Below are 25,640 nucleotides of genomic sequence, written 5' to 3' on the forward strand. Positions count from 1 at the left end.
CCTCTCATTCCTAGGTGTCTTTTGATGGTGATGCTTTCCAAATTTTGCATTGTTACTGTGCCTTGTTGTTAACTCTTTATTTTGGATTTCTCTCTTGGTACATGCTGCAGCATTTTTTCCAACTGCAATTTTATTACTTGTTTCCTGTCTTTGCTTCCAGTTTCACTACACCCTTTTGTATTATTTTTCTCTCCATACTTATGCTGGCAACTCCTCCTCCTTTCTTCCTACTTCCAATGAAAAGATCAAAATAAGCAGTAGTCCCTCTGATACTTCACAGGATCTCTTCACGGTGTGATAAACTGTTTGAATCTGGCTGTCACTTATTCTCAGTAGGAATTTGCTGTAGAAATTCCTAATGACAGAATTGGTGTAGGGTCTTTTCATCCCATAAATCTTACCAGATAATAACAATGAAGTGGATTCTAGATTTCTTACTCACTGTATAAACAGCTTTTTCAGGTGAGGAATAGGAGTAAAGAGAGGTTAGTGGATGAGAAGTGTAGTGGTTAAAATGAACTGGGCATTGTGCATCACTGAATAAATAAAATACATTTTCTGCATGGGTGCATCTCCCAACGGTGTTTCCATATTTGTGTACTTCACCCTTTAAAGTAAGTATTCATGACCTACTGGGTGGATCAACATCTTCAGGGACCATTACCTTGGAACTACAAGGGGTAAGGATGCTCCTAGAGGCAGCAAGAGTGTGCTGTGCCCAGGAGGGAACTGCCAACCAGCACTATATTTTTCTGAAAAGAAATGGTGGGTTTTGTACACTGACGGCCTGATTTCCCCTTTTACTTGGTGTAGACATCTAACCTTGGGAAAAACAGAGGTAAAGCACTGTCACTCCTATCCTGCAGTGTCTTCTGCTTGACTGTACCAGGTATAAATGGCTTTGTACCCTTGGACTAGTTTCAACTTTGCCTTACCAAAAACACTAGTACAGGAGAAAGTGTGGACCTTCAGGCAGCCCTAGAAAGCCCATGGGGATGATGCTTTGCTTCTTTCAGAGGAGAAGCTTTGCTATGATCATCTTCTGCACTTTGTCTCGTGTTACAGCTACTTTAACTTTGGTCTTCTGGTTAACTGAAAGTTGGTGTGTCTCTTTGGAAACCCCCTGAAAACCAGCAAAGACCAATCTTTCCACATAACTTCTTAATTATTTCTGCATGTGAGTTTTGGCTGTGCTCCAACATTGAAATCATTATGCTGTTTCAGAGTGTAAATAAGTGGGACTGGATTAATAAATTGTATGAAACATGGTGCCACACTTCATTATAATTCACTTATCAAAGTGGAAAAACCTTTTAGTACATAAAGTGCATCTGCTTTCAATTTTCATTTTGATCTTTTCTTCGTGTGTTTTCAGTGTACCTTTTCAGGGAGGTTTTTAATGCTGTTGCCTGGCAGTTTCAAAGTTACTTCTGAAGATGGCAAAACAGAGCCTAGCAAATTTGGAATGTATAAGGAAAAGCACAGAACTGGATTATCCTCTCATAATTATAAATTGGGATGCAATACATCACAAGGAAATCTGGCACAAGTAGAAAGTAGATTGGTTTTTTTATGTTAGCGACCTTTTTAAAATTTCCTTTTTCTTAGTGCAAATTTTATAATTTTTTTTCTCACAAAACATGTTTCAGACGAGTGGATTTTGCCTTTAGTCACTATCATTTTCCCAAGATAAAACAATGGCTTTTGATGCCAGTAGTGAAACCCACAATTTATAGAATACAAAAATACGTTGGCAACCACGAGAACTGTGGTTAAGCTCATACTATGGCTTTACACCAAGTGACCACCACCCTCATTATCCCTCTCCTTCACTGACCTCTCTTGCAAGCCTTAGATCCAGCAGCTGTTGCTGAAGAAACTGAGCTCTGGCAATGGCTGGCTCCTGTCCCTTTAATGAGAAAATTGCTGTATTTTCTGAAGATTAATCCAAAGTATTTTTGTGCTGTTGATACACTTCTTGTAAGCAATGACATTTCAGTTCACGTGAGTTTGTATTAAATAGCTACTTGCAGGAAACTAAAATGAGTCCAATCTGCTCGGCACTACAAGGATTTTAATTATGAAAATTGAACTAGAACTCTAAGAAATCTGTGTTCAGACCTGCCCATTATGAAATTAATTGTGAATAGACTGAGGAGTTTTCTGTTTTGTTTTTCTTAAATGTATTGAATGCAAAGGGTAAGGATACATAACGTGGAGGGACAGCTACCCTAATCCAGGGGTGAATTCTGGATATAAATTAAATATTAATTGTTTAGTTTTCACCGAGCACAACAAATTTTGAAACAGCAATTGCATCAATTCAGCAGAATGATATTTGAAAGCAAAATAAAAAAAAGTGATTTATGTCTTGGTGGTATTGTATTTATGCCCCAAGATGCCTTTATTCCTGTGGTCCTATGCCCCTTTTTTTCAGTTTTGTTTTCAGTGGCTGACGTCATTTGGGCTGAAATTTCACTTATTCAATTTTACCTGAATATCCGTTCCCTTCTAATGAAAAGAAAGTCTTATCCCTTCAAGGTGTCACTCTGGCATATGAATTATGCGTCTGAAAAGTTTTGTGTGCTTTAAAAGAAGATGACTAGTCTATTTGTTTTTAACTTCCTGTGGCAACTTTATATGTGTCAAAAATGTCAGATGCAGATCAAATAATCTATGGCTTCAGTTGCTCAGGACCTAGAATGATTCCACTATGAAAGGTCACTTTCTGTGGCAAAGCAAATTGCAATTCCTGTTGAAAAGGTGCAGTAAGGCAGGCATGGGTCCGGCACCCGGTGTGGCTGCTGCCACTGAAAGGCAAGCTTTGCTCTTGCTTTGAGGTCACTCAGGTGCTGGTACCACGGCTAAGGTGTCAGATCCACCATCCCTGGCTGAAGGGGGTCCTGGGGCATCACTTCTGAGATCATCTCCAATAAAATTTGGGGTAATTAGACAAACCTTTGATTCATCAGTGTTTTTGCTGCTCTGTGATACTTTGCTCAGCCTCTGGAGGTCAGATGAGTAAGGCAAGGGTGAAGGAGATGTTTCCAGGTCCCGTTCAGGGGTTTTGTGGACAAGGGCCTGTGGCTTCCCAGCCCTGAAATTCTGCACCTGCTTTGGGGAGTGGTACTTGGAAAATCCTGCTCATCCAATTAAAGATGGAAATAGCAATCATAATTGGTGTAATACCCTTTCTGCTACTTTGCACCTTTTGTTTTAGGTGGTTGTAGTATTTTAACAGTAAACATACTGTGAAATTTCATTATAATTGTCAGATCTTCTTTCTGCTATCCCCTAATCCTCTTCCTTCTGAGTATTTCTTCAGATTCATCTGGATAACAGAGCTGAGATTCCTGATAAAAACAAACAAATGGAGAGAGAAAAAGAAGAAAATAAATAGGCAGACAAGTACCTATTGCAAAGGGTAAAACAGACCCCTTCTCAAAAAGTCAGCAAACAAGTGCAGAGAACTTTTAAGTTCACTTTGGTGAGCATCTGATATTACTTTGGTCAACATTTCTGTGTTTGGGATCTCAATAGATACTTCTAATAGGCTCTGTTGTGATAGTATTGCTTGCAGCCTTTAAAAGAAAATTATTACTGACCAGGGTTCTAGAAGAAAATATTTGTCAACGTATGTGCTGGCAATATTTTAAATTGCTGCTATTATACATAATAATATTCATTATTATAAATTTAGCATATTTCCAGACTGAGCTGTAGTAAACTGTACATGAAAAATGCAAGAGAAAAATATGCTTTGAAGATAATGTGTCATTCACACAGAATAAAATTTATGATCTGCTGAGCATGCTAAATGCAAGAACATAGCAGAGTTGAGCTTCAGAATGTTTGCAAAAACCAAAGGGTAGCTAGTGTAAAAAAAAATTAACAGAACATTTTTTCATGGAGATCAAGAGTTGTGGAAAGTTTTACTTTGTGAAACAAACTGCCTATTTTTCTAGTAATATCTTATATAAATAGCATGCATCTTAGTGGAGTCAACCTTGAATTGCAAATTATAAAATGGAGTTGAAAAAACACAGAATAATGTCGTGCATCTTATTTTTGTGTCTGTCCTACGAGAAGTTCTCTCTTAGTTTGCCTGTTCTGTATTATTGCTGCAAAGACATTTTGATACGTGAGAGTATCAGCAGGATGGTGGGGCAAACTAAGCAGTTTGAAGGAATGAACAGAGGGTAACAGGCTTCAGCCTCATGTGTGCTTACAAATACAGATAATTTTGTAGAGGTGAATATTTTCAGTATAGTATTCACTGAAGGATCATGGCTCAGGGAGCCAGAGAGTCATTCAGAAATCCTTACATTACAAATTAGCACTCCATATTCCAGAATACGCCCCCCACACCCTCTCGAGCATTTCCTTGAATGAACTTGGTATTTCACACAAATCTGATTTTACACTGTGTACTTCCTGAAATCCAGTTGTAACAGTGAGCTATTTGTAGAGCAGGTTACTACATCGCGTATGTGAATGTAGCAGATTGGTTGGCCACTTTTTATCAGCAAAAACGGAAGGGCATTTCAGTTGCAATTTAAGACTTTTGCATGATGCTTATTTAAAAAGTCTTTCCAGACTTTTTAGACCATCTCCTGTGCGTTGAAATTTTCCACTAAAGTGCATTGAAATTTGTAGCATGTCAGGAATGCCTTATCAGATTTTTAGCATGGGAAAGAAAAAGTGTACATCATGCATGCAACATGATCTCTGTCACATGCACTACTCTGCAGATAACAACATCTAAAGACTTCAAAAATATTCAGTTAAAATTTAAGCTAAAGTGGAAATTTGGAAACTTGCTGTGAGAGGAAATGCTGTAAAGCATTTGATGTGTGATTTTTGTCAAAACAGCATCCTCTAAAGCTCTAATTCTCACTCTCGGTATCACTGTATCCATTATAATCTAAAATCAAAAGCAATTGAACTGAAAACTAGTTTCAAAACAGAAACAAATGATTTCTTTCAATAACATGATTATTCTGGTATTTGTAGATATTTTTCCTTGGTTTTCCTTCTAAACAGATTTCCAGTGCTGTGTGATCTCACTGAATCGGAAATGCTTTGCAAAGATCAGATACTTTTCCTATTCCTTTTCTCTGCTGTCTAGCATCATTCAGCATTTCTCTGACCACATGAAAAGGGAATTATCTCATAGTCCATCATGCGGTTGTGTTCAGACTTCCAACAAACTGAACTGGAAGCTTACTTAGGTCTTCCGGATTTCAGGAGGCCCTGGTTGTCCTCTGTGACCGACTGTTGATACGGCTGGTTGGCATGAGTTCTGCCTTCCGTGGAGGTGACAGTGGGAGCCCCTGGGGATGGTTTCAGGACCAGTTTGGGGCATATCATATGGTGGTGGGCTCATTCTGTCTGGATAAGAGGATGGTTGGAGCACCAGGCACAGGCTTGGAGGGTTTTCAAAATTCTGCATTGTATTTTAAGCATGGCATAAGAAAATGTGCCCATGGACCTCAAATGTGATGTGTATACAAATACTTTCACCATCACTTGTCTCGCTGTCGTTAGCAGGTTTCGTCCCTGCTGGATGGTTTCTCCTGCAGAAAATAGTAGCCTCTTTTGGGCTACATCCCATGCTACCTTGCCAAATTTCCTCTCCCTCCTTGATCCCTCTCATCGGTGCCCTTTCAGTCTGCTTAAAATAGTGAGTGAGAACCATTTTGATGACTTCTCGTCTCCTTTGCCAGGATCACCAGACCGTTCCAATTGTTTTTGTTAACCTGGTCTCAGCCCAGTGTGAAAGCAAGTTTCAGGAGAACGTGAAGGAGCAGGAGACAGTCTTCATTTCAAAACTGGCAGAAAACTGGAGTTTGTGCTCTTTGGTGTACATAGGAAGGGCATAACAATATGGTAATTTGGAAAGTGTTATGCTTATTAAGCATCAGGGAACACAGCCCTCCTTGCTTCAGTTCCAGAAAAAAGGGGAATCAGCCTTATATCTGTGGTCACTGTCGGAGGAAGCTCTGGTAGTTCATCTGTGAGCACCAACGGATGTGCCTGTGCTTTTAAATAGGCCCAAACTGGGGTTTCTAGACCCTGCAGGAAATGGTGCTGTTAACACTGTTTTTATCCCTGTCATCAGTAATTTTAGTATACTTTGCTTGGGTATATTAAATCAGATGTAGCCATACCTTTTACTAAACTGTAAATGTACAATATGAAATTACCAGTTACTGGCTGAATGGAGGAAATAATACATTTAGAAGGTAAACGTGAAGACTGAAGAAAGAGTTTATAGAACAGGGGAGGGGTAAAAGTCTTGAGGATGAAAGTAGGTAAAGAAAATGGTTGGAAAATAAATTTTATTGAAGGAAAGAAAAAGGAGGGGGGAGTAGAAAGTAAGGAGACTTATGAAAATATCATTAAAATGGTAGCTAAAAAATAATCCAGTAAGATAAAAGGGTAAAGAAACTGAAAGATATCTTGGGATCTAGAAGTAGCAGAAGGTAATTTAGAATGAGAAGCAAGCAGGAAATATCCCAGATGTGATGAATATTTTGCCAAAGTAAAAGCAAATTTTAATTAAGCCTCTAATTTATTATAAAGGAGGTAAAACTCTAAATTCTTGTTTCAGGGAAGGATTTAGTTTATACCTATGCTATAAGCATAATGTGATAATGTTAATAATAGACCAGTATTGTCAGCTTGAGTGATTGTCAGATCAGCCTTTGTCTGCAGCCAAAAAGCATGTTGTCTGGGAATGATAGAGGCTGTGGAGTAATAAGGGAGATAGACCCTGAAGTCAGACTGAATTTTGGGAAACCCTGAGATTCAGTATCTTAAATACAAACCCTGAGCATTTGCTGTATAAAATGAAGGGTCAATGTTCATATCTAAGTTCTGTACCATGGCTGTGGCATTTATAAGCCTATTCTGAATTTACACATCAATCTCAGCATGAGGAATCAAGTTTATTAGTTTGCCGTGGTTAGACTGGACTGGTTTAAACAGAGCTGAGGAAGTTAATTATCCAATGTCTCAGGTGGGTCTAGCAATAAGTAACTAGTTATGGAGAGAGGGACTGGCCGTGGGTGCAGCCTTTGGAGCAGTGGTGGGGGACAGGTCCCGCCGTTGCACGTGGATGGATGGCGGGCTGGGAGGGACTGCCCTAATCTGTTTCCCAGGTTGTTCGAACCAGTTCAAGAGCAGTAAAACAAGGTTATGTAATTGACATGTGATGTAGCCTAAAATAGTGACTGCAAACATAGGCTGCTGTTGCTGGGCAGTTGTCAACTGCTTTAAAAAAAAAAAAAAAAAAAAAAAAAAAAAAAACAGAAAACACTCCCTTAACTGTATAACAAATGGGCCTTTGAAATGAAAATGCAGCTCTGATTTCCATTGACTAGCAGGCATTTTCTTTTTTTTTTTTAATTTCAAGAAATAGAGGCTTTGTGAAAACTGAAATTTGGAAAGAGATTCATCATCGTGCTTATCGTGCTGCTCTATCTGAGAGTACCTGCCTACTGCAGATGGGGAAATAAAAACCTCAGGTATATGCAGTTTGTTTCTTGATAGTGTGATACAACTCCTGTCAAATAGGAAATCCTTTTCTGTGTATGGAAAATAATTGTGGCAAGTCTTAGCAGTAATTTTGTTTGTATACTGGCCATTAAAGGGTAGAAATAGTTTATTTTTATTAATTGAAAGAACTTATATGGATACAGAGGCAACATCCATTCCACAAAATCTGTGAGGGTTTCGGAGCTGGTTGAAAGGAACATATCACATCACAGGGAGCATGAACGAGAGTTTAGGATGTGCAGATTATGTGATTTCTTGCTGTAGGAGGAAAAACCCTTGATCTGGGCTATATAAGAAAGCAGAACAACCTGATGTTAAGTTCTGTTTGCTGACCAGATATTCTTGAGGTGAGAGGCTTCCCTCAGAAAATCCTGGTGATTTTCTGCAGCATGTTTGCTTTGTCTTTCCTTTAGCAGGGAAGGTCTGTAGCTCAGGTTGGAAGGGATGCACAGGCTCGTGCAGTGTGACAGGCTGGTGGGTAAGGGGAAGGGACAGTGTTAAGAAATAAGAAATATTATACATATCCATTATTGTGGAGGTAATCTTCCCAGTTGGGAAATATGGAGAAACTAAGCGCTTATTCCAGCCCGGAAGCTGCTTTTGAAAGGGATTCTAGCTCTTAACTGCAGGTCTGCAAAGCAGGGCCTGGAGGTGGCTTCCAGCTCCTCCCTCCTCAAACCCTGGAAGAAGGCTTGGCTTTCTGGCAGCCTGCAAGGAGAAGACAATTTTACCTGCAGTTTTCTGAGTCAAAGGATTAATTCTCATTGTGGAGGAAGAAGGAAAATTTTACATGCGTTTTGATGCGCTTCAGTGAGACACTATTTTAAAAGCTGAGGTTTTTTTTTCAAACTACTTCTGCTTCATTTGGTCCTCAGCTGCCACTCCTGTTTTCTCACTCTCCTACCCTTTTGCGAGGCTTCCTCAATCATGTCTTTGTCTTGGGACCCAAAAGCACACTCCCGTTTCAGACCTTGTACGCGGAGTGAATTTCGGACTTTTTCTTTCCCTTTCTCAGTGGCTTTTGCAGTGAGTGTGTAGCTCTAGCAGAGGGGCAAAAAGAGAGTTGCCTGCCCAGGTAAAATCAGGAAAGAACGTGTGGAAGGCAGCAGTGCCGCAGGAGAGGCACTGGTTGTTAGTGGCACACAAGTGAGCATGAGTCAACAGCCTAATGCCATTGCCAAAGGCCAGCTCTGGTCCAGGATTGCATTAGCAGGGCTGTTGTGTGCAAGATGCAGGAAATAACCATTTTATTGGCCTTAGTGATGGTGAAACTCGGCAAGAAAAATGCTCTCTGTTTTATGAAAGAAGCTGGAGCAGAATAAGAGGGATGACGACAGATTTAGAAAACATGACCTATGAGGAAAGATTGAGAGAACTGGATTTGTTTAGTCCAGCAAAGAAATGGGGAACATAAATCTTTTGATAGGCAGGAGATTGTTCTGAGAAGGTGGTGATCTATTACTGTGTATGTCTTAGGGGAAGTGTGAACGTCTCTTTCAGTTGCAAAAAGTATTCCCATTTGGATGAAATTTAAAGTTAAAACCACCCAGTTTCAAGTATGGCTAATCACTAGCCTAATCATGTAGGGCTTGTAGGAAAGTTGCAGACTACCTTTCCTCAGATTTTAATACAAATATAAAGAAAAGAAAAACCCTGCCTGAACTGTGAACCTAGTCTTATCATGCTTCTATGAGTGGGCTTGAGTTAAACATTCTTTGGATCCTCTTCCTGCACTATACCTTTTTTCCTTACGAAATTTAACATTTGATCGTAGTAGTTGCTATTTTAACAGGAGAGCAGAAATGTAGAATACTAGTTAATGACTTGCAGTTCCTGACTTTGACTTCAAAAACATGGGGGTGAAAAAAAGGATTTTTAGGAGGAAGATAAAACATGTGGAATGTTTCAGAAATTTCTGTAATTTTCTAATTTTGCCATAGACAGTAACAGAAATTATACTGACAAGAAATATCTATATCCTGCTCTTTTTGCAGCCTTACCTGTATGGAAGTGTGGCCGCCCTTAAGGAGTGCAGCAGTGCTCTGCACATGTACATAAGTTTATCTTAGCAAGTCAAGTTTTGGGACTGGTGGCTCAGTCACTCTGGTGGAGTTTTAAAATGGGGAAAGGCACAACTTCTGCTGTAGCCTAATTCATCAGCCAAATAAGAGCAGCTGCTTTTCTCCCCTCCTTTGCTGCTGAATTTTGCTTATTCAAGAAAATGCAGTAAGAGGGAAGGCTGGATTTCATGACTACTTCCTTTTTGTTTTCTTTTGTAAGCCTATAAAAAGCAAGGAATTAGAGAGTCTTCAGAGGTGAGAGAGTTAGAAACATATAGTGTTTTTGTGTGTACATTTGGATGTGTCATTCCATAGTATGTAGTGGCACAGTAACCTGGAAGATGTAAACTTTAATTTTCCTGTAGCTCTACTGCTAACAGGACAGATCTCCCTTTCTTCTTAGTGTGTAACTGTGTAGTACCTATTCATTATTTATTTTGAACAGAAAATTTTCCTCCCATCTTTTGTAACTCAGTATTTTAGATGGAACAGGAATTAGCTCATGTAAGTGCACTTAATGATGGCATATATAAAAATTACTTTTATCTTAAGGCATTTAGCACATGGGAGATGAAAATCAATACCTACTCTGTCACTTTCCAGCCCACTTGTGGGTGATTGAACAGGATAAAAAGAACAACAGGATTAAGCTAAACACAAACCGCACAAGAAGATCGATACAACTCTTGAAAAAGTCGGAGATCTAGCACCACAAGAACATCACCCTCTTTTCAGGATGGTTCCATCACCTCATTGAGATCCTGAAGAACCCTAGAGGTCTTAAGAGTGCTGCATCAGTTTCAGATATGTGGGGTTTTGATTTGATTCTGAAGTTGAGGGGCCTTGGAGAGGTGCAAGCTACACAAATGGGACGTACTGATTCATTATGAGTGTCTTTGCTTTTACTTACTGTACAAAATTGATTTTATTTTAAATATTCCATACTTGATTGTGTGGAAATCTGAAGCCATTTTTTTCATTATAGATGACAAACTTTTTAACTGAAAAATTGTCTGTTATTTTTTTTAGCTGTACTCTGCATAGAGGGTTTGCTGGAGTGTTGATCCGTTCTGGTTTTTTTAAGGGTTTTCAAGTTACTTCCATTAATGTAAGCTTTAAGATGACTGAGATTATATAATTTTTTTTTAATTAAAAAAATTGAATAATTGATCTTTGCTTTTTAGAAAGCAAAAGAAAAGAATCTGATACCTACTCTGTCAAGATTTTGAACCATACATTATTACTCAGAGGTGCATGATTCAAAAATTGATGAACCTTTGCTAAGTTATGTTTTCTGAAATTGTCTGATCTAGAGTTGACAGGCCAGAAAGCAATAATTGCAGGCTACCTAAATCATTTGAAGGGAGACTTATGGAATATTTTGCTATTGTGGGAATATTTCTTATAAAGTTACACAGTGACAGTATATGAATCAAATAAGCATTTCCACAATATTTAAGAATGCAACCCGAGTCATTATTCTGCAGTACATAAATGTTAACTTCTTTTTATTAAGCCCATTAGCTTTTTAAAGCAATAGTGAAAAATGTTGACTTAACAGGTGTACAGTTTTGTAGAGCAAACTGCTTTTGGGGTTATTCTGCAGTAGGGTTCATTTTGCAGTGTTAGATCTGACTTGTCATATTAATAGCCTGCACCCGCCTGTGGAAACCTAAAAATGGTATTGCAGTTACTCTATGATGTACAAAGGACATTGTACCAGCACCGAGCAATTGTACCTGCATTCCTGGCAGAAAATAACCTTTTTTTCCCTCATTCCCCCCCCCCAAAGAAAGGATAGTATGCTAGTATTTCTAGGGGCATATAAACCACCTTTATGCTGTATATCATCATTTAAAATGCTTTTGTTTTCTCCTTTAATGTTATTTTCCTGCTGTCTGCATGATAGTTCTTTGGGAGATGTGCTCAAGTCAGTACAGAACAAAAATGCAAATAGGAATGAAGTTGACTCTTTCTGTGTGTATCTGATTTTGTATAGATCACATCATAAAATAAACATTGTGTGATGAGCAGGTTTTCATTTTGTGATTAGCTGAGAACTTTGTTTTTCTTGTTTAGCAGGCCTGCTTAAAAACCAGCTGATAGATACTGGTGCTGTCACTACACTGTATTATTGATTTTAAGCCCGATGTAACTTATTCATTAATTATTTTGCCTAAGTTTTATTCTTTTTCATCTGTGTCACAGTGCTAGATAAAGTCCCTTAATAAAACCCTTATTTCCCCATCTGCTTGTTCTTTAAACATCTAAAGCATCATCTAAATGATGATACCTTTGTGATACTACAGTAACACTTAGTTTACTTAAATAAGATTGCTTTTCTTTGTGGGAAGTGCTCAATGAAGAGGTTCAAGAAACAACTCAAGCTTCAGTTCATTGTCTAGATGGATAACATTGGGTAAGGGGAAGGGAAGTCAGATGCAGAGATGTAAAACGACTTATCTGAAATTTTAAGGCAAATTCCTGAAAGAACCTAAAACAGAAGCCAGGTCTCCTGTGTCCCATGAATATTCTCTTTGTCTTTCCCTGGGGAAACATATGTGTATTATGGAAAATATCTTGGCAGACATATTTTATACCTCTTATCCTACAGCAGCTCTGTCCCTGTATCAAGCTACATCTTTGCTCCCCCTCCCCGCACACATTGGCCCGTGCCCATTACAGTGCAGCTCTGATCCTGAGCTCTGCCTGGACTTCTCCTCCCCTCCTACAGCTCCTGCTCCTTTCGGTCATTGGCGTCAACTTTAGCATTATTTTCACAGCTCTGGGGTTTCTGCACATTTGTTCTGGCCACCCCAGATCCCTGTGTGCCACCTCTGGATCAAGGCGCCTAAAATAATCTTTTCCTCTCGCTTCTGCTGTCACACTACACCAACCCCTCCTGGCTTCCTTTATTCTTCTGCATCAAATTCAAGCACTGAGCTTTGAAAAGTCCACGTGGGAGTGCCCTTGCCTGAGACACTGCATCCGTTTGCTCCACCTGTGTTCCTCCCATGGAGTGAAATGCCTTTTGAGTCTCCAAGTTCTCAAATGCCAGCTTATTTCCCTGGTTGCCATGTATTTCCCTTCTGCTAAATGTTGTGCATTAAATACCTGCTGTTTCTTCAGGAGTGCTTCTGTGGGGCTTTACATAAATGAAATAATACAGTTGTGATTTAAGCCTGTTTTGGTAAACCATTTAGAAACCTTCTGCTATATAGAAAGTAACTGATTAAATCAGCAATCAAGTACTTGGTGAACTGGTTGAAGAGAGTGGAATATACTGGGAAAGTTAACCCCTGCTATGCGTTTCTGCTTTATATCCTGAACTTCTTGAGCATGAGAATGTACCAAAATTTAGAGTTGTCAGAGTGCTTTGTGATACAGTACATGTAAAAAGATTTGAAAAAGCTCAAACTAATAGTTTGTTTTTCACTAAAAGAAAAACTCCAGTGTTGTGTAGAAAAAAAAGGTAATGAGATCTCTCTTGAGAGTGACACACCAAAACTTTTTCCTGAATTAAAAAGGAGAGATGCTCCTAATAAAGACCTGTGACAACTCACCAAGATCATTTGGAAAGGCTAAAGAATGAAATTTGAAATGTCTTCATTAATAAGAATCTTTAAATGACTGCAGAACAGCAGAGAAGAACAAATTTGAATTCTGTAAATATATCCTCTAATAATGCATTTTATTTTTGGTCCATTCAGGACAGCACAATTACCTGTGTGCGGGAAGGAATGACTGCATAATTGATAAGATTCGAAGGAAGAACTGCCCAGCCTGTCGATTACAGAAATGTCTGCAAGCTGGAATGAATTTAGGAGGTAAGCAGAATATTAATAGTTTGGTCTCTTAATTTGATTAGGCGAAAACAGTGGAAATGTGCAGCCTTTTTACGGTTCTGGCAGCTGCATAATCTCAAAAGTTTAAGGTGGAGTTATCCTGAAAAAGTGCTTAACAGCTGATAAACTCAATTGCCATTCTAAATCAGGTTTTGGAGATATATATTTTATGGCCCAGAAAAAAAAAAAAAGAAAAGTGGGTGTTCTATGATGACAGTAATTTTAGTGGAATGTCATAAGCTAAAAGTGTTAAGGTTTCAAATATTGCATGCCTTTTTTTTTGTGATGAGCATTCTCTTGAATTCTGAAAAACATTTTGCACTATCATGAAAGCAAATAAGCACATGGTGAAACTTCTCAACTTTTTTTGTTGCGTATTTGGAATTTTTGTGGATTTATTTCTCTGACTGTTAGGATATGCAATAATTTTGATGATGTTACTCCATCATTCATGTACCAAGAAAAAAAGGCAAAATTTTTCTTATTAATTTTCAAAAGTATTTTGAAAACAGCATGATAACAAAATCTTTAGTAGTTTTCTCTGTTATTTTAATTCTTCAATTGCAATGTCTGCACCTTTCTGACTGTGCTTCAGTGGGCACCATGTTTCAAGCCATCATCTGAGCAAATGGTAGTATACATCCCTTTTTCCTACCACTCTTATGTTTATTATGTTGACTGTGAACAGGGGTTTGGATACTGCTGCAGGTCCTTTCTCTGATGCACAGAGTAACCCTTCCCTTAGAGTGTTTTCACTATACAGAAAATTACAACATGGATATATTAATTTCTTCCTGTATCATTTCCTATCTGACAATTTGCTTTTTGTCCTCCTGGATCTGTTCTCCTAGCAGCTCAGTTTAGTTCTAAAGACAGATTTAGCTGCTTGTCTTTCATAGGTTATATGCAAAATCCTGGTTTCTGCCTGCTGCCTGGTACCTCTTCCTTCCTTGTAGACTTCTTTTTCTGTCTTGTCTCCTGGCAGAAATACTCAGACAAGCCACACCTTACTTTTTGGGGGAAAGTAGCCCTGTTAAGATCTCTTTCAACCGCTTTCCCAGTTTTGAGATACTGCCTTGCCCTCTAGGCCCCTTGTTTCTTTTTCCCAAGGGAAAACAGGGCCCCATTGTGCCTGCTGGGGAGGTGGCAGCTTTCCCTTGGTTTTGACCTGGACTATTGAATCTAGGAAGGGAAACAGAATGCACCTTTGTTTGAGGAAGCAGAAGCTCCATGGTAGTAGCTCCTTCATCCCAGAAAATAGCGCTGAAAATATGTGTGGAGCAGGAAGGTCAGCTCTCTGGAGTGCTGGAAATGTTACTGCCTCCCACCAGCATCTGGTGCAGGGCCTCCTCCCTGGATGTGCCCTGTGCAGCACCAGTGGAGCTCCTGCAAGATCTATATGTGCTTAGACCTTCAGCAGAACACAGGGCTGCCATTGGACTTGATAACCTTCCAAAACAGCAGCACGTGACACTTTGTCTGCAGCGTCATGAGTTCATCGCCGTGATGTCCTGGTGTGTTTTGAAAGACGTGTTCACACAGCATCCTCTGCAAGAAAACAAGGCAGGAGGGAAACTTTGCTACAGGGGGTTGCTTTTTTTTTTTCTTTTTTCTTATATTGACTGGAATACTGTAAGTGAGGAATGCATTGGAAAATCTTCCCTTGTGTTGGAGCTTGGTAGACTGCTGGAAATTGTAAACAGTGATGTGCCTTTAATGCAGTTCTGGGTCCCTCACTACCAGAAGGACATTGAGGTGCTGGAGTGTGTCCAGAGGAGGGCAAGGGGGCTGGTGAAAGGTCTGGAGCACGAGTCTGATGAGGAGTGGCTGAGGGAGTTGGGGGTGTTTAACCTCAAGAAAAGGAGATTTAGAGGAGACCTTATCACCCTCTACAGCTACCTGAAAGGAGATTGTAGCAAAGTGGGTGTCAGTCTCTTGTCTCAAGTAACAAATGAGAGGATGAGAAGAAATGGCCTCAGGTTGTGCCAGGTGACATCTATATAGGATATCAGGAACAATGTCTTCACTGAAAGGGTGGTCAGACACTGGCATGGGCTACCCAGGAAAGCAGTGGAATCACCATCCCTGGAAGTGTTCAAAAAATGCATAGATGTGGCACTTTGGGACATGGTTGAGTGATGGGCTTGACAGTGCTGGGTTAATGGTTGGACTTGATGGTCTCAGAGGTCTTTTCCCAACCTCAGTGATTCTGTGATTCTATGATCTGGAAGGCCAGATCTGCCTCTGCAGTGTACAGCTGGCATGTGGTTGAGCTTTACAGTTTAGCTGTTTTGGTGATTTTCATCACATAGAGAAACTGAAGGTGAAATTATCAGTCCTGATTTGACCCCTTTATGCCACATAAAGGAGCTAAAATGGCATGAGAAGGTCTTTCCAATCACTGCCTTGAATGAGATAGCGGGGAAATGGTTCTGGGTGTCAGTGCAGTGCCTTCTGTGTGGTTGAGAACAGAAAGGGCAGGTTGGAGGCAGAGGGAGAGGCTGCCAGGGAGAAGTAAAGCCCCTGCATCCCAGAGACACCATTACTGTTTAGAGAATGAGAACCCCAGGGGCTGCCAAATCATACTGATGGACCTCCCAGCCTGTGAGCCAGTCCAGCTCTGGCAGGAAATTCTGATAGTTTAAGGACTTCTACTGCTTAGGCCATCTGTCTCTGGTGGTGAGCTCTGCACTGGACATCCATGGCATCTCAAACTTAGTTTTGGGACCTTCTGTGTGCTGTTGCAAGGGATTTCTGATGTGGTGGTGATCAGCGGAGGTGAAAAGGAGGTGGAAATGACAAGAAGAGGTACTAATGGGTACTTGAAAACAGTAATGTTCATATAAAATTCCAAGGTTTGATATTAAATAACATTTTTTCATAATTAGTTTGAATAGAATGAGTATGGTCGTATTATTATGAAGTTACATTGTGGATTGTAGTTTCATGTAGTCAGCCTAGTTTTGCCAGGAATATACATTACTCCAGTGAAAATGGGCTTTCACCTGTTTCTAGCTTGGACTTAGAGGCAAAATGGGCAAGTATTTTATTAGGCTGTGCGATCAGTAAGGAGCTGGAGAAAACTGCATTTATAAATGCAATTTAAGTCCTCTTTGTAGTACAGTACTGTAACAGTAGCTGTGTTACACTGCACGGTGCTGTGCTCTCTGTGCGGTAGATCTGAGTTAAGCTCTCACCCTCCAAAGGGAAGCACATGTAAACATACACCCCAAACTGTATCAGAGGTGCCAATGTGCTTTGATTTGTGAGAAATAGAGTAAGATGATATGCAAAAGGGTCATCAGCGTAGCTCAGGGCTGAAATGTGTGCAAGCTGCTGAAGCTATGGACATTTATTTTCCATTTGTATATAACTATGATGTTTTATCCACTTCTTTAAAAAAGGAAAAAAAACAACCAGCCTCCAGTTGATCAAGAAGAAATGCTGCCTTAGGGAACAAGACCTTGTCTCCCTTAGGCTGGAAAGGAACTTGACTCTCCTTTGCCACCCTCCCCATGTACAGGTGGGAGTCTTAAGACCCCAGGCTGCCACCCACCCAGCTCCTCCCAGTTACTGAAATAGGGGGGGTTATGAAGCAAATTTTGTAGTTTGACGGTTTGAGATTGTCTTCCTACTGTTACTGAAGATACTAATCTCCGTAATGGAAAACTGCAAATCGGAAATAGTGTTTCCATGTTTCCTGCAGCAGATTTTTACACTATTTCTGATTAATCTGCTGATCTTTTTCTTAGGTTTTTTTTTCTTTTCTCTTTTGATAATGCTCTTTCTCAATATTTTTAAAACAGTAAAATAGAGTGCTTTCGTATTCTGTCAAAGTCTTACGGGTTTGTTTTGATGGCATATCTTCTACTTCCCAGCATGCTAAAATTTTTTCTAAATTAAAAAAAAGACTATTTTGATAGGTGGCAGCATGCCATGATTAAGCACCTTGTAAAAAAATATGTGCAATACAGTAATACAAAATACACCTTTTCATGAATGCTCAGCCAAAATAATTTGGCAGTTTTATTGTTTACCTCCTCCTTTTGTTTGCTGAAAAATTGGAGTGTTTTCCAATCTCTTATATCCTCTAATAATCTTTAGAAAATTATTCATCAAGTCAGCAAATAATTTACCTAATTATCTTATTTTCTCAATTTTTGTTTTGATTTTATAAGAAGCATCTGCAGCCTGTAATTTCTGCAAAGCTGAAGTTACCAAGTATCATGTTAAATCATCCTCCTCATTCTAGAAAGTATGTGTGTGCGCTGCAGACAGACATACCCCTTCAGCAAGTAGGGCTCAAACTTTTTTGGGAATCATATTTTGTTTGTTGTTTTGTTACCTTTTTTTTTAACTCCAGTGACATATGCTAGGCTTAATTATTGGAAGAGATTCAGAGTGAGCAATTGCACTATGAAGGTATGCTGGCCCATTTTTGGTTTCTGCTCTTTTCAAGATTCTGTAATTAATTTTCAGTTAATTATGGACCAGAACGACTTCACGAATTGGGAAGTTTCTTCCAGCATACGCTGTGATCGGACTTGGCGAGTCTCTCGCTTCCGCACGAGACATTTTCATCTGACTCCCACCTCATGCTGCTGTTCCTTAGTTGTGTCTGTCCCCATGGTAACGCTTGGGGGGGTGTGTCATGGTGAGACCCCCAGTCCCACACTGATGTGGGAATGGTGTCTTATGCCACCACCAGCAGCATCCCCTAAGGCAGCAGTCCCTGGGATGTATCGCATGGCAACCAGGGTGGCACAGAGCCTCCTGGTGTCCTTCCTGCTGTGTGCCACGCTCTGTGCTGAAGCCTGGAGAATGGAAATGTCACTTGAGGGGACCACCACCCCCTTTTGGTTGGAAGGTTGGTCCTTGCCCTTCTAATGTGACGTAGTAACCAGGCATCCCTCCCTCTTCCGCTGCGTGATCAGAGAAGATCCCTCTTCTGCCCTGTGATGTCCCATGTGTGCAGAGAGGATGGAAAGTGGGGAAAGGTCAGTAGCATGCAGGACTGCAGTCCTTTCCTGCTTCAGCTCCCATATGAAACACTACTGAGACTTACCAGAACTGGTCTCCCACAACAGTAAGAAGCAGCTTGCTGAAGGACCCTTTGGATCTCGAAGGGACATAAAGTAGATTTCACCTTGCAAATTACATAGTTCATCATTCTGTCTGCAGAGATTGCCTGTGAAATCTGAGTCTTGGGTCTGCATACATTTACATATGTAAGACACTTCATGCACAACATGCTGTGTGTGATTTGTAGTCTTCACTTGCAGATACCCTTCTTTTTTATACATTAAAATATTTCAATAATCTGAAAAACAGGTTAAATGAGAGAATCAGTAATAAGATACAGTACTTCACCTTTTTGCCAGCTTTCTGTTTTCTGTTTAATAACTCATACTAGTAGGGATTTAAGACTACAGTATTATTTTCAGTTACTGGAGCTTATGTGGCTTTTATTATCATTGTTCCTATCTTTTTGAGAAAAAAAGAAAGCAAGAGGGAGAAAAGGAAGAGGGAAAATCTGAGTATTCGAAAACTGAAAACTAAGAAAAAATTAAATACAACAAAAATGCATCCTCTTGGTTTTCTTTAAACATTTCTACTAACCAAGATTTCATAAATTTTAAAGGAAAATAAACCCCTCTGTGTAAGACACAAGCAACTTGGTGTATGTGTGTTTAACTTTTATGTTTTCATTTAGGCTTTAACTGCAAAGTATTTTGAAATGCCATTAACTTTAATGCATTTTTATTTGCATTTATTATGTAGCATTTTCTTCTGAGGGAATCTAGTCAATATTCTTTTTAACTTGAGCATTCAGCTGAGTTTGTGTCAGTTCTTCCAAGAAATTTCTATCAGCAGTATATTAAAGTAATTTGTGGGTTTTGTGAAGCAAATGTTGTAAATTTTTCTTGCGTTTTAGCTGGACGACTTAGTTGTGGTACTTGTAGCTGCCAGTGTCTAGATTATCATTGGTATGCATCACCACCCCACACCCCGTGAATATATTTAAAAAAAAGAAAAAGAAAAAAAAGTGAGTCCTACTGCTTAAGATCTTGTAGCAACCAATGTGTTCAGCAATGAACTTTTCCTATTCTTTTGTCCATCTTTCATGTTATACTGCTCTTGCCCTGCTCTCAGTGTGACCCTCTAACTTTTCAGTTTGAACCATCCTCATGAATAGGATGTTTAGATTGGATATTAGGAAAAATACCTTCACCGGAAGGGCTGTCAAGCATTGTAACAGGGAAGGGGTGGAATCACTGTCCTTGGAAGGGTTCAGAAAACGTGTAGATCTGGTGCTTAGAGACCATGGTTTAGTGGTGGACTTGACAGTGTTGGGTTAATGGTTGGACTCGATGGTCTTAAAAGTCTTTTCTAATCTAAATGATTCTGTGATTCTGTGATTACAGATAATTGAGAACAGTCACTCGCTACAACTATTAAGAAACTATTTGTGAATGATGATTAAAAATGTGGAATTTTGAAGAGGACTGGTAATGTCAGAGTAATCTCTCAGGCATCAGTTAAAAGCAATATTGAAAGTGTGTCCTTATACTTGGCATTTGGCTGATGATTTTATTTCATATGTGAAAGCAACTTGAGAAGGTGCACTGCACTCCTCTGAAAGCACACAGCTCACATCCAGCAATCCTTGATCAAACTCCTAATCAGGTTCATGCTTTGTTTTTGCAAGTTTTCCTGGTTCCAGCTCTGCCTTCTGCAAGCACCCAGCTGCCAGCGACATTTGTCTTTGCTCCAGGAACAGCCTTTCAGGCTTTTGGCGTGGGTCTGCTGAACTCCAGACTTCCCTGTTTTATCTGCTGGACTCTCCATCGTACCATTCACGGTGTAACACCCTTGGTTGCCAGCCTTGCAAAGGAGCTGCAACTTTCCTGGGCTCCTGCTGGGAGTGCGTGTCCCAGCCTGCCTCGTGTCACATGGCAGTACAGTGCATGGAGGCTCTGTGGGGTGTTGTCTGGTTTTGGTACTGCACAGCACTCCCTGTACAGGCTCAGAGGTCACTCTTTCCCCAGCGCTTCAGATTCTGTACCATGGTGTCTTGCTGTGGTCCAAAACACAAGATGGAAATGGGTGATTGCAGTTTTCTGAGAGGAAGGTTCAGGTCCTCCCAGAAGAGGTGCAAAACTGTCTCCCACCATTGTGCTGTTGTTGGGTGATAGGACTGAAGCATAGCAGTGGCTCTTGTTTGGATGCCTTCTGCCAGACATTCCCTGACAGGCTTGCCTGGGCCCCCTGTGCAGTGCCTATCAGCTTTTGAGCTTTTCTGTCAGGGCTCCAGCTTTCACCTCCAGGAGGCACCCTGGGGTAGATGAGATTTGTGACCTCTTGACTCCCCAGAACCAAGGCTGACCCCCCTTTTTCCTCTCTGCAGGATATTTAAATTTAACAGCCTGTTTTCCTGAGGATCTGGAATGAATTTTTATTTAGCTTTATTCCTCATACAGATCTATAAAAGCAAGCAAACCCATAACACTGCTGTTTATTGCTTTGCCTCATCGTGCTGGAATAGACCAGAGCGCTTCAACATTTCCAAAATTTGTTACACACAGCTCTTGGTGATATTCTGTTTTTCCTGGAATCACCAAATTATCATGCTTTGCTTCCACAGTGCTATAAGTCCATATCCTTTTCAGTCTTCCCCACAGTTAAAGTGGAGTCCTTGCTGTGAAAGACTGCCTCTGTCTCCCCTTCCTCTTTCCAGAGCTTCTGGTTATCACCAGAATCCTTCTGAAACCTCTCCCTGTGGTCTCCGGTGGTTCATTTCCATTTCTCGCTTCCCTATCACTGTGAGAAGCTGTAGGAGCAGGAGGAACTTGTCCTTTTAGCTTCTGCTGAGCCATTGCTTAGCAGAGTTTCCACCTGAGTAAGAGAGCATGGAAGACTTAACTTGCCATGCTTGACATAACCTTGGACAAAGTATGGTCTATGTGCTGAATTGTGTTTTTTGTTAAAACCCTCATTTGTTGCCTCCAACAAGTGAACCAATTCAGGGGAGCCTGGAGTAGGGCAATGAGGGTGATCAGTAGCCTTTAGAACTTAACTGGTGGGGACAGATTGAATTATTTGGTATTGTTTAGTCAAAAAATGGCTGGAAGGAGGGTTGAAGAGGAGGACAACAAGTTTTGCTTTATCAACAAGCGTTGGTAAAGAGAAGAGGGAGATGATCTGCTTTCCATGTCTGTGAAAAGCATGACAGGAAGTCATGAGCAGCAAGGAAGATGCAAGTGAGGAGATGGGAAAGTACCTGTTTCTGTAAGGCCAGGGAAGCACTCAAATAAATGGTCTGGGCAAGATTTGAAGTCTGTCATTGGGCGTCTTAAAGAGCAAATAAACGTTTGAGTGAAGTGGTGAGGGTACACTTGGCTCTGGTCTGAGCAAGAGGATGGCTCGTGCAACTCTCCCAGGTCTCTTCCAGACTATGATTAATGTCAGGTAAGTGGAGTTAAGCTAGATAATGTGTGTGCAAATCTAAAAATAAAATAAATTTTTAAAAAAGTGAAAATGTTGTTTCAATGTACAAAAAACCTTCTTAGATTTTGACATCACTGATCCTCATTGTATGAGCTACTCTGTATGTCTATGCTCTGTGTGAGAGTATGTTTTTGAGGAAACAGTGATGCTAAGGCTGTGCAAGCTGTGCTCTTATTCTTCTGACATTGTGTTGCTCTTTTGATTGTCTGCTACTTTGGCAGTTCACAGGTTTTAAATTGACGAATTGACTCTAGAGATGTGGTTTACTCCAGCGATGTCACAAGGAAAATTTATTCAATCACAGATTATGCCTTAGCACATGAACCTGTTGTTCTTTCCTCTTGTCTTCTCATATGTCTTCACAATTACCTTAGAAACTTGTATTTTGTTTTGAATCTTGTTTCCTGCTTTTTCCTCCCCACCAATTCCCAAGTGGACAGCTTTCCATTTTTAGTATCTGTGTTTTACTAAAATAAGTGTGAGATGCAGCAAGCATACCTGACAAAAAGCAGCCTTTGCAGTTCTCTGCCGTCAGTTTTTCCGGATCATATATAAGGGTAACGTTAGAGAATTGCATTTTCCCTGGAAAAGTGGCTGATATCACATACAGGGTGTTTTCAGTAACATTCAGGGTGATTTATTAAAGCAGGAGATTAACATGGTTATACTCCTTTTTTCTTTTTTAATGACTAATCATGAACTAGATGGTGAAAAATATGGCCGAGATGACTGCAGAAGATAAACAGCCAGCTTGTATTTCAGAGGTAGCGTTGCTGTTCTGGGAAGCGGGGCAGATAATTTCTAGAAGATGAGGGACAGGCCAGCAGCACTGAATGTATTTGGAGTAAGGCCATTGGAGAGAAATCTGAGTTAATAAAAACTGGGGATATAGAAGTCATACAGGTGAGGAGATTAAAGGATCTCAAAATGTTTGTTACTTGGGGAAAATTCTGGTAGGAATATGGTGCGTTATGGCGTAACCAGAAAGACCACAGAGGGAAGTATGACACTTAGAAAGCTTAGTTCTAGCACTAGTAGAACAAAAATGAAGCGTTAAAAACATGGCACAGTCTTTAGCATAGAGTGGAAGCGTGAGCACTCAAGATATGGAATGAGAGGTGCTGTGGCAGAGTTTGCTTGTCAATGCCTTCAAGGAACTCTGAATAGCTTGTTGAGAACCCGTGTCTCCAATGCAAATACAAAGAGGAAATTTTATGCATGGTAAGTGTCTACAGGACTGTAACAGGGCAATCAAGATGTCTTTGTGTTGCGGGATAGGGATGAAAGGCACATAAATAGTGGAACAGAGTTAGCGTTGGGTATCAACCCAAATAAAAGCAGGAGAGACTTGGATGAGGAACTCCTGCAGAAGGTTGGACGGGAATGGGTGTCTTGGGAGGGAAGGTTGTCACTTGGCGCAAGGCAGAAACCAGTAATCATAGCCAAGAGTATTCAGTCTGGTACAGTGGAAGATTTCAAAATCTGTTCTCCAAAGTTTCCTTAACTTTGTTTTTAATCAAATTATTACCAGTGCTTGCAGTTCAAGCTGCTGGTATTTAATTGATACAGGTGTCATAGAGTTGTAAGTGACAAATACTGGAGCTGTAAGTAACCTCCTCTTCATGTTTGTTTTGGCATTTTACTGCCTGTCTTTAGATCTGTTTGATAAATAGTCAAAACCACTGATGCATTTGGTAGACAACACTTAGCTCCAAAATGATTGAATTTGCCATACATTTGAGAAATGAATAAGTAAAAAATTAGTTTTGGGAACATCTGAAAAGGACTGATTAAGATTGGCTTTCATTAACATCATTAACAATTTTCTTTTGTGAGCTTTTTTTAAGGCTTTGTTTATTGGATGATTTAAATATTTAGTAAATACATTTCTTTTGAAATTAATGAAGAAATACAAGAAGGAGTTTTATATACCAATAATGTTAGCTGTGAGATTCTGTTATGCCAGTTTGGGATTTTATATGAAGTATATGTGAGGGAAATTTTCATACTTCATCCATTTCTCATTAAAAAGCTTTATCAAAACCAGCTTGATTTGATTTTAACAGGAAACCACTAATTGGCATTTGGTGAAAGTTGTTCCCACACAGGGAGGAGTACCCCTATGAAACTGTTATTTTTCATTTAATTATCACTTTGAGGATTGCTGAGAAACAAGCAAATGTGTTAGACATTTTCCCTGACAACCTAAATATTCCTGTAAAATGCACTTTGGATCTCAGCTTTCTTTTGTCACTTTTGCCTGCTATCTCTTCACAAATGCCTAGCCTGAAGCTCAGCAGAACTGAAAAAAAGATTAATTCCCTCTGTCTCTTACCCAAACCCTCCTCAGTGCCTTGCCTTCTTAATTTCCATGGACATCACTGTCCCATGTGTTAGACCGGTAGGTAGCCTGAATCGAATCAGACCTCAAAATTCACAATATTTAATCTAGGCTTTCACCTTAGTTTTTTTGAGACAATCGAGATGGCACCTCCTGTGCCATCTTCATGCTACAAAGGCCATCCCTGCACGCAGATCTTTGTGGCTGTGGATCCACAGTCCTGAATCCTGTGTGTACAAGGCAGTGCACTTCAGAGGAATAGCATCTGTTCCGTGCAAGCACTGGTGTGAGGTGCCACCTCCCTGTAGGTGTTTGTATTTCACCACTCAATATCTCGAGCCATAAGTATAATCAGAAGGAAATGCAGAGTTCTCATTAAAATATTATAATATTTCTCATTAAGTGGCACATAGTTACTGAAAACAGCATTCTTCTGAAGTAGGTGTGAGTGGTTTGTTGTTGGACTGAAAGGACGTCTGAGGTAGGGTCCTATTGGGGTTCATTCTTGGTCTACTAGTAATTTTAGTAATTACATGTATAACAAAGTAGAGAACAAATACATAAATCTACAGATCTGGAAATTCTCCTTTGTGGACAGAATCAGAACTCAGAAGCATCTTCAGTTCTAGTGTCTGAAACCAGCCAACATGATGGCATTTTTGGTGCAGTGCAGAGGGTGATGTTGAGAAGTGCAAGTGGAGGTATGAAGAAATGAGATACCTGAGAGCAGCTGTTGAGGGACTGCAGTGAAGAAAGGAGCACGGTTGTGTGATGATTTTAAGTTAAATTTAGAGTCAGCAATGTAAAACTGTTGCAAAAATAGGCAAGTCTTGTTTGATACCAAGGAATTATTCTGTTCCTTGTCAGAGCTGGCAAGTGTGGGCCTGATGATTGTGTCTGGTTTCAGCACTTCTGGACAGGGTGGAGGGGGTGGAGGAGCCTGGCAAAATTGTCACCTACATTCCTGTCCTGGTTAGTGGGATTAGTAGTGCCTGTGTCCTTCCTAAAATGAAGGACACATCTCTTAACTCTTCTCAGAGTTGTTCAGTGTGGAAGTATCTGCTGTGTCCCTTGATAACCTATTCCATTTTTTCGCATCAGAGCTTTACATTTAGAAAGGTTCTCTTAACATCTAAACTGAATCTTCCTTCCTGAAATTTCATATCATGTGCCTGAAGAAAGGTGTATACAGACTAGAGACCTCCCAAGGAAGAACAAGGATAATAAGAAACTTAGGGGAAAAAAAACCCAAAAACATATATCTGTAAGGAAGAGCTGAAGAAACTTATTTTATTGTGGTGTAGAAGGGAGAAACATATTAAGAAG

At 40.0% G+C, this 25,640-nt stretch overlaps 1 protein-coding gene across 2 annotated transcripts in view; it reads left to right on the forward strand.

The window, feature by feature from the left end:
* Positions 1–25,640, forward strand: part of NR3C2 (nuclear receptor subfamily 3 group C member 2) — a 201,731-nt gene that overhangs the window by 133,031 nt on the left and 43,060 nt on the right. For both annotated transcript variants that reach the window (XM_018073490.2, XM_018073483.2), the window contains one exon: positions 13,331–13,447. In XM_018073490.2, the coding sequence (XP_017928979.1) occupies positions 13,331–13,447 (117 nt within the window). The remainder of the gene's footprint in view (positions 1–13,330; positions 13,448–25,640) is intronic.

Source organism: Manacus vitellinus, unplaced genomic scaffold, assembly GCF_001715985.3.
Source record: "Manacus vitellinus isolate BGI_N305 unplaced genomic scaffold, ASM171598v3 scaffold_0_pilon, whole genome shotgun sequence".
NCBI classification, from domain to species: domain Eukaryota; kingdom Metazoa; phylum Chordata; class Aves; order Passeriformes; family Pipridae; genus Manacus; species Manacus vitellinus.